At 46.3% G+C, this 15,844-nt stretch overlaps 2 protein-coding genes across 2 annotated transcripts; one reads left to right on the top strand and one right to left on the bottom strand.

Annotated features, from left to right (window-relative positions):
- Window positions 1–51: 51 nt before the first annotated feature.
- On the bottom strand, window positions 52–3,287 carry med4 (mediator complex subunit 4). The gene is made up of 7 exons (XM_062456488.1): window positions 3,146–3,287; window positions 2,795–2,861; window positions 2,374–2,544; window positions 2,019–2,076; window positions 1,811–1,897; window positions 1,444–1,575; window positions 52–1,140 (listed from the first exon to the last, which is right to left on the bottom strand). The coding sequence occupies exons 1-7, from the start codon at window positions 3,214–3,216 to the stop codon at window positions 968–970; spliced, it is 759 nt and encodes a 252-aa protein (XP_062312472.1). The 5' UTR covers window positions 3,217–3,287; the 3' UTR covers window positions 52–967.
- A 336-nt stretch (window positions 3,288–3,623) lies between these two features.
- itm2bb (integral membrane protein 2Bb) lies at window positions 3,624–13,819 on the top strand. The gene is made up of 6 exons (XM_062456487.1): window positions 3,624–3,846; window positions 10,757–10,888; window positions 11,220–11,420; window positions 11,849–11,959; window positions 12,381–12,531; window positions 13,016–13,819. Exons 1-6 carry the CDS (start codon window positions 3,763–3,765, stop codon window positions 13,102–13,104), a joined length of 768 nt encoding a protein of 255 aa, XP_062312471.1. The 5' UTR covers window positions 3,624–3,762; the 3' UTR covers window positions 13,105–13,819.
- Window positions 13,820–15,844: the final 2,025 nt, after the last annotated feature.

Below are 15,844 nucleotides of genomic sequence, written 5' to 3'. Positions count from 1 at the left end.
TGACAAGCAAGACGTTATCCTTCAATGTCACTGAACCAACACACACAAATATACTTTCAAAACTGATATTTATTTACATCGAGGGTGGGAAACCTTCCTTATGTACAAATCTATTTACATTCCAAAAAACCTGACAAGTACTCATGTAGTCTTAGTAACCTGATGAATCAAAGTACGGGAGTCATACATAATGAGAAAAATACAAAACGTGGAAAATGAATCCTAAACAATGGAGATGCTTTAACAAATATCAAAAGATTTACAACAAAGGTTTAAATCTGCAATTAACCCTTGCTAAATCAAAACACTTTGTGAAATCTCTGGTAGGGAACAGTTCAATGGGAGGTTGTAAAGTGGTAATACTTGTGTGCTTGTATTACAAACATTCCCTTAACTGGTCCAGCCTTTACGATGGTTTGAGGGCAGCCCTGAACAATAAGAGTCAGAGTCAATAAGAGACATTTGACTATTACAGACATTCCAAGAACTAGTCAAGTCCACACCAAAAACCCAGACATGGATTAAACCTAGTCATTGACTAAACACTTATCAATCGATTGTTTTTTTCCTTATAGTTTGGGACTGGGTCTTAACCCATGTCTAAGGAAAATGGCTGAATATGTCGAGTGAAGGACAGGAGCTTGGTGGGTAGGACTGAAACACAGGGAAGAGCAGTACCCACAAACAGCAGGCCACCACAGTTTGCATGCTACTGAGGGCCAGCTCATCAGTGTGGCTTTTATAAAAGGTCTGTTGGATGTGAAGATCTCAGGGCTCTCTGAGGTACTTGGGGTGCACTGGTTGGTGCCCAACTTTGTGCGCACACACACACACACACACACACAAAGATAAAAGCCTGCACACAAATCACACACATGCACATGAGCCCACACATACACACATGTACACACACACACACACATACTAACACACCCATGCATACACACACACACACACACACACACACTCAGTCGGAGTCGCTGCTGCTGCTGGATGAGTCTGTGGACATGGCCTCCACATCATCCTCGTTCTCCTTGTTGTGCCCCGGAGGTTCCAGCCCAAAGTCGTTACCATGGTGAGGGGGGAGCAAGCCCACTGAGACGTCGCTGGACTGCCAGGGGTACTGGGGGGTCAGCACGTCTGGAGAGAGGGGAGGAAACGAGTGGTGGAGCTCAGTGGTTAGAGCACAATAGCTCAAGATATCGAAGGTTCAAATCTCCCTGTACTGTTCAAATCCCCCCTGCATTGCTCTAAATGAAAGCGTCTCCTAAATTAACGCATTGCAAGTTATTACATCATTAAATGTATACCAGTGAAACTGTATTCTGTTGAATGAACAGTTCTGACTTGAGGATACCCACACCTGTCTAGACGTGTGCATTATGGGATGTTCTAAAATATATCTAGAGTGGGCCGGAGAAAAGAATAAGTCAACTGTCGTACCGGGTAATCTCCCAGCAGCCAGTGCATCTCCTGGGAGGTGTCCGTTCACGCCATTGGTCGGCAGGTTGCTCATGTGACCCAGCATGCCGCTGCGCATCTCCAGGTCAGTGGGGTAGGGTCTCCGTGGGTCGCCTGGGAAACAAACACCCCGAGGCGTTACGGATCACAACAGAACCAGCATAGAACACTCCACTAGTCAACGATAATTCTACATTATCATTCCTATTTGAGGAATGAGGAAAAACTGCAATACTGAGATGAGAAATATGCTACTTGAACGGTAATCCCAAATTCCTGTTATAGTAGTATCGGGTCATACTACTACTAAGGGGGTACAGACGTGGCTGGTAAAAAGCAAAGCGGATACCTGGTACCCAGTTGAGGGGGGCACACACTGCATTGCTGGCGCTGATCCTGTGGGCATACTTGATGATCTCCTCTGATGAAATACTCCCTGAAAAACAGCAGCCATTTAAAATGAATATCAACAAGTTAGCTACAGATACATCAGCCTGTTAACTGTTTTTTTTTGTTGCTTCATTGCTGTAGACCACATCAGTGTGCATCATGCTCACCTTTTCTGGCTCTGTCGATGGATTTGAGCTTTTCCTTTGCCTGGTACACAGCCGTAGCCTGAAGGGACAAAGAAAGGATTATTCGTTCCTGACTGGCATCGTGCCACCTCACAAGTCTGTTTATCTCCAGTAACTTTTAAGTCACCATATCAAGGTCTGGAATGCACTAATTCTGTATATTTTGCATTGATCAACAAAGTGCTTAACTCTATTGTATTACTGGCTGTTACATACTTGGGACATACTTCCGGTAACTACAAACATACTCAGGTGTGATTGCCTCCATCTTCAATCTTCTACCTTAGAATCCTTCCAGTTAAGAGTTTACACGCATTACTCTCTCAGTCACACCCACCAGTATGTGTTCTGCCTCCTTCAGCTGTTTTTGAAGCTGCTGAATGTCGCTGTCTCTCTTCTCCACCTCCTTCTCCAGGATCTGCATCTCCTGGTGCACCTTCCCCTGCTCCTGCGCCACCAGCATCAGCTCCTGGAACTCCTTATCTCTCTGGACAAGCAACTCAAGAATCTGGGATCAAAAACAAGCATGGACTGTTACAAACATAGACTTGGGAGTGTGGTATAGACATCGTGTTAACTTCTGCCTTACATTTGCGTTCGTTTACACCAGAATGACATTCAAGCATTCAGAAACATGTGCATATGAAAGGGGGGGGGGGGAATAGGAAACCTCTCCTAGAAAAAAGGGTACATTTCCACAAATGTTGAGAATTTATGGTTGGATGGTGCAAGGAGGTAACAGGTCATGGCTGTCTTACCTGTGTGTCATCGCTTGACTGAGGAAGTTTTTGGCTCCTTGACAATGCCAGCATTTCTATCAATTCCCTGAAATGGGTGAAGATAGTTTAGTGTGTATAAAGATTATCGCACACTCGCAAAAAAACATTTAAATTACTTTTGGGTTCGTTTCATGTAACTTTATTTTAAGTGTGTTAAATAATTTGTACAATCATTTTGACCAGTTAATTTAGATGACAGCTTGACTGACTTGTTCGGTATGTAGCCTTTTACTATAGCGGGAGTGACTGGTGTGAACACATTTTTAAACAAATAAACGGAATCGCTGCCTTAAATAAACAAACAACAAGAGTAAAATAGTAGACCATTACCTGGATAACACTTCTAGATCATCCAAAACAGATAAGAGCCGTTCTTTAGTTGATTTGTCGGCCACCGCCATGGCTGTTTCTTCCCTACTGCGCAGAACAGGAAATTAAGGAGCTTAAAAGAACCAATGACAAATAATTGCAGTAGCGACGCCTGCTGGATAGGAATAGTAGCCTACTCGCAAGACCAATTCATTATGAAAGTAAAATTATCATAAACTAGTTTCAAAACGTTATTGCCTTGAATGTAAGATTCTCTAGAACAGTATAACTAAAAACGTAGGCCTGCTGTGTAAAAAGTAATTCATGGCTCAGTTTCTGTAAATGTGCAGTCAGTCGTGTGTCAGTTTTGAATGACTCATATCTGATATCGGACTGGACTGAACCAAAGGCGAATTAATGTAATCTTTAACAACAAAGTGATGTTTTATTGAGGAGTGCGCCCTCTGCCAATCAACCGCGTAGTTGCGTTTCTGTGTCAAGTGACGGCTGAACTGCTGATCTGCGACAGACGAATCTACAACACGGACGGCAAGGAACCCACTTTTTCTTCGACGTTTGTCTTCTACCGTAAAGTTATCAAACCTCCCGTGTAGTTGTTCTCAAGTGCTCTTTTAACAATGGTGAAGGTATCTTTTAATTCTGCCCTTGGGCAGAAAGACGTGAAAAAGGACGCTGAAACACTTATTGCCGAAGAAGACAAGGTGAGTAAAATGGAACTTAATTAGCTACAGCAAGTTTCTAGTCACTAGTCTTTAGCTCTAGCTAGATTGCTAGTGCTAAATAACTTATCAAGGATGTCTACTAAACTAGTCTAACTCGTTTTCTTACTATGCGTTGATCATTTTCTTTTCCTACTCCTTACCAACAAATTTAAGACGAACGTTGTTAGCTTAACTACAAACTGGCGTTTTTGTGTTGTTGCTAGTCTACAGTTATTGACCGTTGATAACAATTTCTACTGTTTTAACGCATTAATTAATGCAGTTTAACTAAATTAGGGAAGTATCTACAAATATGTTTATTGGCATTTGCGTTCCGTTCACATCTAGCTTTCGACTGGCTGTTGTCCCAGGTATTGTTGCTGTTTGGTCACCCGCCCCCCTCCCCCATATTAATAATATTCTCAGAATGACCTGCTTCTCTAAAGTCTTTGTTCTTTAGTAAAGAGAAACTTTGTCCCCCGCAACCACAATACAGTTGCACAAGCGGAATGAAACAAAACCCCATATCCCCATATCGGTCCGATATGAATCACTAGGTTAGAATGTAAAAACGGAGGTATCTTAACTTCTAAGACCATGTAATCAGAAGTGCCAGAAAGAAGAGTTGGAAGATGGGACTGGGAGGTAGACAAGCTAGCACTCATGGCGTTGCAATTTCTAGTCAATGCCGGTATGGGCACATTGACGCCTGGGACAATCTGGAGTGATAGACAAGTCTCCACTGTGTTGCAAATGACTCCGCCTGTTGCAAATGACTCCGCCTGTTCAATTGTTGACTCTTATCATATAAGATGTCATAAAATAAATAAAATTCCTGTCTTAAATGGTTTATAGATTTTAATTTGACATGGGCCTGCGTCATGTTTTTGACTAAACAAAAACTTGTGACAACGTCCCCAAGTCATTCTTGGATCATTATTGAAATCTCATTTTTGAAAAGGCCAAAATTATGTTCCATCAGTAACCTATTTGTTTAATATCGTCATCCATTTTTATCTTGATATTTTTCTGAAGTTGAAGCGTTTCGCCAGGAGTCATTTGATCACTGTCAGTAATCAGAGACTTGGGAAGTTGTCTCAGGGAAAACCTCAGGTCTTTTTAATTTCCTAACGGGGGAATTCCTCCTCTGTTTTGTGGTTTCTTCTACCACAATGAGAATCAGCTGTCTTTGATATGGGGGGTTTCATATCAGCAGTATTTTGTTTCCGTTTCCCCCCTAAAGCATCAACGCTTTCAGGAAACAGTGAGCAAGGATGCCTCTCCAAGTGACTTTTTTAAATGTATTATTATTTAATGACCATTTCCCCGGGCAGGAGGCTGCTTGCTGGGGTGGGAAGCCCAGTCTGGCAACGTGAAGCCAGGGTGGGATGAGGTGTCTCAGGAAGGGAGACAGACTTCTCTAGTGGTCTGTTCATACTTAGCCTGATTAACGATGGAGAGTTATTGATGTGTGTGTGTGTGGGGGGGGGGGGAGGGGGAGGAGGAGGAAACTAAACCATCAGATGTGATCGCGACACATGTCATGTAAAGCCTAGTGGTTTTATATTTTTTGGGGGCTCATGGGTTTTCCCCTAGCATAGTTGCACCTGTGTTGTGCCAACTAATGCTGGCAACCTAACCAACATAAATAGGCTTTGAGAACATTGTCTAAGTGACCACACACAGACATCCCTAATGTGTGCTGCTATTATTTGGATAACCATAGTCAAGAAGAGGCTGCCCCTTTTTAGACATACGGCGAAGCAAAATACATCAGGGATGCCGAACTGCTCAGCCACCTTGCAAGCACGCTAGTCTCTCTCACAAGCAGGTCTGAGCAGCGAGACTGCATCCTCTGGAGTGTGAATGACCTTTACCAGGCTGCTCTGAAGGGCATGGCTGCTGGGCGGTGTGTTTGAACAGGGAGGGATCTGGAGGCGACTTAGCGCCCCGGTCTTACCCAGCGGCTGCTGCCTGGGGTCCCGGGCTGTACTCCCTGGATGAGGCAGCTGACGGCTTTGGCTGTGCTTTGGGACATAAAGAGGAACTTCACACTGTAATAACATGCAAATCAAGTTAGAGTCCGATGCAAATAAACTCAGTCTACAGCGTGCAGAGTACCAGAGTAGAAGTTTTGTATTCCGTTTTTGTGGTTAGGTGGGGAAAGCAGTAGTCTGATCTAATAGATTAGTGGCTGGAGGTCTGTGACAGGTCCTGTCAGATGAGAAGGAGTGAATGTGAAGATGTGGATCTTGTGTATTTAAACGGTGGAGACGTATAAACTTAAAACATGGTCTGCATAAAGACCCACTGGTCATAGTTCACAGATAATTAGAGGAGATATTCTGTTTGTGGAGATAAGGAGTCAGAAGTGTGTGTGTATGTGTGCCAGTTTTTATCTTTTATTTAGGTTCTTTGGTGTGAATGTTTGCGATGGCTCTGCCATGTGCCAGGTTTATCAGGGGCCTCAGATTCTTCATGCTTCCTGTAGAGCCTGTTTGAGGTGCAGACCTGGAGAGGTGCAGTCACTGCCCCTGTAGAGCTGGATAACAGACTGACTCCCAGTCCCTGAACGGCCATGTTGGGTCTGTCAGACCAGCCGCTTGGCTCCCTGAGAGAAGAGGCAGAGGGAGGGAGGAGAAGAGCCAAGAAGAGACAGACAGAAAGAGAGACAGACGGAAAGATAGAAAGAGAAAGAGAGACAGATAGAAAGAGACAGATAGAAAGAGAGAGAGACAAAGAAAGAGACAGAAAGAGAGAGACAGACAGAAAGAGAAAGATATATAGACAGACGCGAGAGAGAGACAGAGCGAGAGAGAGACAGAGCGAGAGAGAGACAGAGCGAGAGAGAGACAGAGCGAGAGAGAGACAGAGCGAGAGAGAGAGAGACAGAGCGAGAGAGAGAGAGACAGAGCGAGAGAGAGACAGAGCGAGAGCGAGAGAGAGAAAGAGACAGAGAGAAAGAGACAGAGCTGAGGCAAGCGCTGGGTGCTGCTTTACTCCCCCAGGTTCCCTTCCGCCTGCCCGTGTGTGTGTGGGGGGGGGGGGGGGGGGGGGGATTACGGTAATCACCCAGAGACCGTCTCAACCTGGAGAGATTTAGCAGGCCTCCCACAGTGCGTCTACCACCAACACATGGAGAGGGGAAGATTAAACCAGCCACATATGAGACCCCAACGACCTCCATCCCTCCTCCTCAGTCCTCTAGCTCACCTCTCACCCAGAACCAGACCCACAGGCTGGGTCCTGGCCCTCAGACCTCCAGGTGTACCCCAGCCCCATGTCTGTCCAGCAGGGAGACCAGCAGGGCTGTCCTCATGTTGCTTATCTCTCCAGAGGGTGAGATGACACAAAGGAGGCTAGGCTGTCTGAAACCGTAGCTCTGTCTCAGGTACCGACACCCTACCTGGGTCTGGGCTGAGGACGCTAGCCTGAGGACACTAGCCTGCTTCTAGGGGGTATCATAGCTGTCTGCACATTTAAACAGTGAGTCACACAGTCCTCCTCAACTGTGCTGCGTTTTTTGTGGTACAACGGTTAGGAGGAGGCCGGAATAACATGCTACATGTCGTGTTTAGACGGTGGGTGGTGAGGTTGCGTCGTACGGTAATGTGGTACGGCACGGTGTTGTCGACAGTGCCTCACTGCAGGATTCAGCCTGGAGGATTCAGCCTGGAGGATTCAGCCTGGAGGATTCAGCCTGGAGGATTCAGCCTGGAGGATTCAGCCTGGAGGATTCAGCCTGGAGGATTCAGCCTGCAGGATTCAGCCTGGAGGATTCCGCCTGGAGGATTCAGCCTGGAGGATTCAGCTTGGAGGATTCAGCCTGGAGGATTCAGCCTGGAGGATTCAGCCTGGAGGATTCAGCCTGGAGGATTCAGCCTGGAGGATTCAGCCTGGTGGATTCAGCCTGGAGGATTCAGCCTGGAGGATTCAGTCTGGAGGATTGCATGTGAAGCGGTGACCTCGGCTGGGTGGGTCCCGGCCTGCTGAAAACGCTGCTTTGTTCTCCTGAGGCGGCAGCTCTCGGAGCAGGTAGAGACCTGCGCGGCACACCTGCGGGGCGGAGCGGCGGGAGGGAGGGGAAGGGCGGAGGAACCAGGAAGAAGACAGTCTGATGTAACCTGTTCCTGAGTCTCATGGCCAAGTATGGTTCACTCAGTTCACCTGGGAGAGAAGGGAAAGTCTGCAACAACACCCAGACAGTATATATGAAGATGTGTTTTGGGGATTTCTGCTTTATTGTGATGGTGTGGAGGAACAGGGGGAGAGAGAGAGAGAGAGAGAGAGAGAGAGAGGGGGGAGGATATGCAGGAAAGGCCCCCGGGCTGGAGTCGAACCCGGGCTCCAGGAGTAAGGCCTCAGCCTACGAGGTATGGCTGCCCCACATACGGGCATCGAACGTGATATCACACCTCATACCATGAGAGGACAGGAACAGTCCAACAACAGCTAAATATCCCGCCTTGCTGACGGTTCATACTGGAAGGCTGGGTGATATTGGGCTGTCCGCTCAGACAGGCATTGATCCCCAGCCTGGTGTCACTGTAACATGAACCCAGAGGCCCGGGGCAACCAGAGGATCAGCCAACCAGAAAGCCATCGCTTTCTGAGAAGAGGACAAGCAAATACCAAGCCCTGGAGATTCCCAGCACGGTCTCAAAGATGCTGAGGAGGAAAGATACCACGGTGGTCCTGAGGGTTAATGTTGACCGGAGAGGACCAGAGAGGAGGGCGGGGGCGGTAGTGAGTGACATGGTTATCGGTTAGAGAGCCGAAAGAGGAAGTTAATGTTTTTCTGTAGCTAAACCATTGCAGAGGGAGTGCTGACGAGCAGTAAAACCAAACAAACATTGTTAGTTCCCTTGTGACTACTCAGGGAGTTGAAACACTGGGGGTGGAGAGGGTGAGCGGTTTGACTTCATCTGGTAAAAACCTCTTGGAGAAGGACTGTTTGATGGCCTGTTGAGTCACGTTAAAGAACTACTTTCAGTACAGTTCTGAAAAACAGTTTTTCAGAAGGAGGAAGTGTGATACAGCAGATATCTACTAAAGGAGGAAGTTCAAATCAAATCAAATTTATTTGTATAGCCCTTTTTACACGCAAACATGTCACAGAGGGCTTCACATACGCCCATAGAACTGCCCCTCAACCAACCTAAACCCTCAAGGAAGACAAGGAAAAACTCCCAAAAAACTCTCAACAGGAGAAAAAAAATGGAAGAAACCTTGGGAGGAGCAATTCAGAGAGGGATCCCCTCCTCCAGAGACGGTTGGTGAGAGAGAGGAGCAGAACACAGGCTAAACATAGTCATACAGTGTCGATGGGTTTTGAAACACCAAAATCCATTGTTCAACTTTATAGATGTAGGACAGGACCGGGAGACTCGCGACCAGGTCCAGCGTTGGCTGACCAACGACCAGGCAGGTGTTGAGATGGGGATATCATTACAATCCAACGGTCTTAAGTCAATTGATTCAGAGGTAGTCGAGCCTACATATCATGTTCCCTGATGTCTACAGCAGCAGGGATTCCTCTGTTAGGGTCAGTGAAGGTAACAGCATTGGGAGTCAGGTGGCTGAGCGGTTAGGGAATTGGGCTAGTAATCCGAAGGTTGCCAGTTCGATTCCCGGCTGTGCAGAATGACGTTGTGTCCTTGGGCAAGGCACTTCACCCTACTTGCCTCGGGGGAATGTCCCTGTACTTACTGTAAGTCGCTCTGGATAAGAGCGTCTGCTAAATGACTAAATGTAAAATGTAAGGTGAGGGGCCTCTGAGTGACAGAGATGGCTCTGCCTGGAGAAGAGATGTGGAGAGAAAGGAGAAACGCCCCAGGAAATATTCCCTTTTTACTCTGGCCCGACCAGAGCTGCCAATCAGAGTGGATCTAATGGGGTGGATGTTGCCTCTGTCCCACGCCACAGTACCACCATCACCCTCCCCTTGTTTCTGCCTGCCTCCTTCCTGTCGCTCCCTGTTCCACTTCCTTTGGCCCCCTGTGGCCTTGGTTGTCCCGGGAAACCTGGGATTATGATTTCAAGAGGGTGGCACAGAGGTTGGGAAATGGTCAAACTTGTTTTCGAACGTGGAGTGCGAACCAGTCCTTCTGCCTCTCTCTCAGTGTCCCTCCACCCTACAAGCGAAAGGGTCTTCCTGTTTTCCCCGACCTCCTGGGTGAGATCTGGGTACTGACTCATGGCCTGGGCTGGTCAGCTCCCCAGCTTTGGAGACACAGCCTCGTCAACACATTCAAGAGCGGTCGTTTCCTCCATCAGCAGTTTCTCTAAGGCTGTAAAACAGCCTTAGAGAACAGCCTTCCTCATATAGAAATACGAGGAGGCCACAGTCAGGCCGTTTTCGCAGAAAGGCAAGACTTTCTTAATTCGTTTCTAATGCTTCTACCCCACTCTCTTTCTCTCTCTACTTGAAACGTTGTCGACCGTCCGACAGAAAGGGTGCTTCCCCGGTCTGAAACCCCCTGCTTCGTGAAGAGACTCGTGGATGTAGAAGTGAAGAATGTTTGAAAGAGGCTTTATCACTTGGACAGAGTCCATCGAGGGCTTGCATGTTTGTGTGCTGATAAGCTGGCTGCGGTGTTGACTATGTCAGAGTATGTGAAACCAGAGTCTGGAGTCCACAGTCACTCCCTCCTCTTGGTCTTTATATATCTTGTCCTCTGGGTGAATTTTTATTCATTTCCATCTGTCTCACTAGTGACTCCCGTCTGATAAGTCTGACATGCCCACTGAGTTAATCATTCCATAGGATCTCTTTCACAATATAGACGTTAATGTAGGCTACATGTTAGATGTTTTCAGACTCTTGTTCAGCACATGCCCTGTTGCTGGCTGCTGTGACCTCTGACCTCTTTTCAAACCCCCCTAACCTGTGTGTCATTTGTGTGTTTAGGACCCAGAGGTAGGCCTGCCTGTGCAGCAGCAGTCTCGGGCCTGGTGCTGGTGCATGTGCCTGGGCCTGGCCCTCATGCTCTCTGTCGTAGTGGTGGGAGGGGCCTGCATCTACAGATATTACATCATGGAGGTAAGCGCATTCACAACACAGCAACCAGGACTACAATTACCACTAACCTTCACCACAGAGCCTTCTAGGCCAGTCACTGAATAGCACTCGCAACAGTGTCACAGCCTACCTAGCCAACACAGGTAATGCTTATTGTGGCCTAAAATGACCCACAATAACAACAAGGTCATTTAGTCACACAGCTACATGCTACCAGATATAGTCCACAAAGATGGATCAGATAGATGGTTAGAATAGTCATGAGCACTTGACTCAGCCAGTATGGTGGAGACCCATGGAGGAAGGCCCGCTGTAAGCCGGTTCCCCCGGGGGGTGTGTGTGACCCTGGCAGGAGCAGGTGTACGTGTGCGGGGTGAAGTACCGTGAAGAGGACTTCATGCTGGAGGAGGAGGATCTGGATCTGCCGTCCCAGTTCCGCCAGCTGCAGGAGAGCATCCGCTTCCTGGAGGACGACCAGGTGGAGCTCATCAACGTGCCCGTGCCCGAGTTCGACGACAGCGACCCCGCCGACATCGTCCACGACTTCAACAGGGTGAGGAGGAAAACCACATCCTGGAGGGGTTAGGTTGGGTTAGGGGCAGTTCTATGAGGGAGTTAGGTTGGGTTAGGGGCAGTTCTAAGAGGGGTTAGATTGGGTTAGGGGCAATTCTATGAGAGGTTAGGTTGGGTTAGGGGCAGTCTATGAGGGGTTAGGTTGGGTTAGGGGAAGTCTATGAGGGGTTAGGTTGGGTTAGGGGCAGTTCGAAGAGGGGTTGGGTTGGGTTAGGGTCAATTCTATGAGGGGGTTAGGTTGGGTTAGGTGTAGTCCTATGGGCGCATGTGAAACCCCTTGTGACCTTACCTGTAAAAAGGGCTGTGCAGATACAATGTTACTTGATTTGGTGAAGTTGACCTGGTAGTGTTGCTACCAGACTGGAGGAGTTGCGATGTAAACTTGTGATTGTTGTGTTGCGTGTTCAGAGGCTGACAGCCTACCTGGACCTGAGCCTGAACAAGTGCTACGTCATCTCCCTCAACACCTCCATCGTCATGCCTCCCAAGGACTTCCTGGAGTTTGTGGTCAACATCAAGGTAGGCCTGCCGCCAGCAGGGCTGACCCCGGGGACGGAAGGTCGGGAACAGACTGTCCTAGAACCAGAACAGTCAGGGATGTGTGTGATCACGTATTTTGTTGTTTGTTAATATTGCAGCATTATGCCTGGTATCTGAGACGTAGTTACTTTGCACTGTGCCTGGTAAATACAGACAGTTTGTTGTTTGGAAACACAGCTGGACTTTCTACTGTAGACGCACTGTCCTCTCTGTCTCTCCCTCTCTCTCTCTCACTCTCTCTCCCTCTCTCTGTCTCCCTCTCTCTCACTCTCTCTATGTCTCTCTCTCTCACTCTCTCTCACTCTCTCTATGTCTCTCTCTCTCTGTTGACTTTGGATGGTCCTGCGTCCGTAGCCTGCGTTGTGTCAGGTGAGTCATGCGTGCCTGTCTCTGTCCCCAGGTGGGGACTTACCTGCCCCAGTCCTACCTGATCCACGAGGAGATGATGGTGACGGAGCGTCTGGAGCACGTGGACCAGCTCGGGTTCTTCATCTACAACCTCTGCAGAGGCAAAGAAACCTACAGGCTTCAGCGCAGAGACACCATCCTGGGTGAGAACACTCTCACTAACACACACGCACACTCGCACACTCAAATCCAAACGACACATCTTTTAGTTAAAAGTCCTTGAACACTGACACATTGTTTGCTGTTTTGCTTCTGGTTATTATTGCTTTTTATAAACTTGTATTTTTTTGTGGAGTCCAATTGATGCTGTCAAGTCTCAAGTGATGGCGTACCGAACCAAAATAGTATAAAATGTGTCACAAGGAGCTTTTGTGTTAACAATATGTTGTTATCATGTTGACTGACTGGCTGTCAAGCAGGCATGCCTATTTTACAAACATGACCTTTTAAGAGGGCATTCACTCACATAGCATTGTGATTGCGATCTGCGATCTGATGACTCATGCCTTCTCTAATAATTCAGCGGTGTGTGTTTAGACAAGGTAGCACAAGATGGCTGATCCAGAGACTATTTCTAAATACAGACTTTTTTGTTGACCCGCTTTACGTTCCCCGTGTCTTTTACAGGCATGCAGAAGCGCGAAGCCCTCAACTGCCACAAGATCCGTCACTTTGAGAGCAAGTTTGTGGTGGAGACCCTCATTTGCGAGCCTTAATCACCCAGTCCTGTCACAGTGCAGGCTATTCACGACCACTCTTAATGTCACCAGAGTGAAGATCTATTTTTTAATTCAGTTTTTGTGTATTATTTCTTTGGGGGATATGTGGGACGTACAGGTTTTAATGTGAAGCTGTTTTGGCAACGTCACCATATGTAAAAAGGTTGTGTGTTTTTCCAACTCTATTTTATAGTGGAGGTTAGATTGAGTCAGTGAGGGGGGCAAAATATACTATTTTCCAAATTGTGGATCTCACTGACGACTTGACATCTATATGTCTGAAATGACCAGGAATTTTGACAGAACAATTGCTAATTTTGCACCATTGAATATGGTGGTAGAATGGAGATATTAGGTTTTTATATTTTAATTGTCTGCTGTAACTTGTTCCATTGCAACTATGACTTCTTAACTGGATTTCCTTAATTTAAGAGTGTGGATGTTTTATTTTCTCTTGGTCGAGCTTTAAGAATAACAAATTGTAACAGGGTGTTACAGAGTAGACTTTAAATTAATACTAATGGATGTTCTTTAAGAACAAAGAAAAACATGCACACTCTTATGTTAAAGTTCAAGATAATTTTCTCAACCTGTCTGTGAATGTTTTCCTTTTTGAATGTATCAATTGTTTTTCAATCACTTAGTTTATTATACTGATTTGTATATAACCTCAAAAGATATGACCAATACCACAATAAATCTTAAACCAGGATCTCTTTATTCAGCCCGGTTTCTTGGTAAATACAAACAATCTGTAATGTGGAGAGTTTTAAGTGTGTTTGTACGTGACCTTGTCCTTACTAGCCTGCATGCTTGTGAACTGCCAGCTCATCCTTTCCCCTCCATCTGCATCAGCCTTTTATATGTGAGCATATTTGCCATGTCTGACTGTGGTCATGTTGGCATTGCCTGTTGTCACCTGATCGTGTTGCCTACACACACTGTGGTGTGATCACATTTGCTTACACTTGCTCCCGTGGCAATATCTATTGGCTAAATGCGACGGTGTATCAGTTGACATACAGTGAGGCCATGTCACATGATCACTATGGAAATCTTCATGATTAGGAGTCTAATGAGTTGGACCTTGCTCAGGGCCTTGCTGGGAAGGAAGCCAGCTGGGACACCATGGTTGATCTTGGGGCACGTATTGAAGGAGACTGGATTTGCAGATAATGATGGAAGCCCTCTGTGTTGCTAATCAAATCAAATTGTATTTGTATAACCTGTTTTACAACCAGTGTCACAGAGGTCTTCACATAAGCCCATGGAACTGCACCTAAACCAACCTAAACCCTTATCTGATAGAAGTATGCCTCTTAGATTAATTTAGCTTCATAGCTGAATACTTGGTTATCCCCAACCAGTTTGTGTTTTGGCTTAACTGGTGAATGAAGTCTTGCATTGAATTGGCTACCCAATAGCACCTTCCAAATGTTCTTCAAGAACCATCTTAGTTTGTCCATGTTTGGTAAAATAAGTCATTCGCTTCCTGTCTTCTCTCCCATTAACTAATTCTAATTCTATGAGACTACATCTCTCAGTCAGAACCATTCTTCAAACAGCAGCCAGATGGCATGGAGGGGGAGGAGGTGTGTGTGTGTGTGGGGGGGGGGAGAGGCATGGGGGCGGGCGACAAGGAGCGACAGAAATAGCCGAGAGTCATCAGACATCTTGTCGTCGCTGGCTTCTATCTTCCTCTGAAGTGGGAGACGCCACTCATCAATACTCCTGGCAGGAAGTGCCAGACTGGAGTAGGTGTACTTCCTGTTACAGACACAGCCACTCTTCTCCCGACTGATTCACAGAAGATGCTATTTGAATGTCTAATTGCCTGATGTCATCGTTCACACCAGAGATGATCTATGATCTCTTTGTGAGTTTCTAATATGGGAATGTTTGATTTATGTAATATCTAAAGTGAGGCCACACAGCTTCCTAAGCCAATCAGACCTGACATGCTTTTTTGTATAGTTGGAAAAGATAAGTACATTTTCAGGTGCATGTTTCATTTCACGTACCCTTAATGTTGATTGCCTCGGTGTGTGTGTCCAAGAGTGCGAGAGAGACACATCCATGTGTGACTGTGTTTCCTCCATGTCCTCCATGGCAAACTAGGAATCTGTAAGCACATATGACCAGGCCTGGTGGACCTCTGACCCTGTGGGATGGACCTGCTGACAGCCTCAATGGTATGACTGCTAATGCAGGGGCTTAACAGAGTTAAATACAGTGTTATGAGTCCAGATATAAAGAAACATAGAACCACTGATCCCACATGGAGTCCTACAGGCTGGCTTTTAGAAATTCCAGATATATTTAATATGTTGTGTTCCACCTATTATTCCATGCGTCCATCTAACGCAGATAAGGGTAGTATTAAATGTTGAAGTCGTGGTTAACGCCTACTAGCTAGATACATAGCTACCAAGTAAACACGTGAATTCAATGCACACATACACACACATTAGCTGCCTTGCATTTCAACTGTGGGTGTGATATCTGCTAAAGGCAACATGATCTAGGTCCGTGAATAAACACCCAAATTTTGCCACCATACCAAGTTTTTTAAAGTATCTGGTCTTAACACTTAGCAGCCCTCATATCTGATTACATCGGACACTGAAAGATAGATTTGAAGTCCAATTTGGCTACTTTATTTACATCTGTAAATGTTAATAACATAATATATTGTGGAGGAATGAAATCTATGCTGCTAATTCAATGCTGCTTTTTC

The sequence above is a fragment of the Osmerus eperlanus genome, chromosome 3 (assembly GCF_963692335.1).
Source record: "Osmerus eperlanus chromosome 3, fOsmEpe2.1, whole genome shotgun sequence".
Lineage (NCBI taxonomy): Eukaryota > Metazoa > Chordata > Actinopteri > Osmeriformes > Osmeridae > Osmerus > Osmerus eperlanus.
Note: the sequence above shows the minus strand (reverse complement) of the source record. Positions and strands in the feature narration are given on the sequence as shown.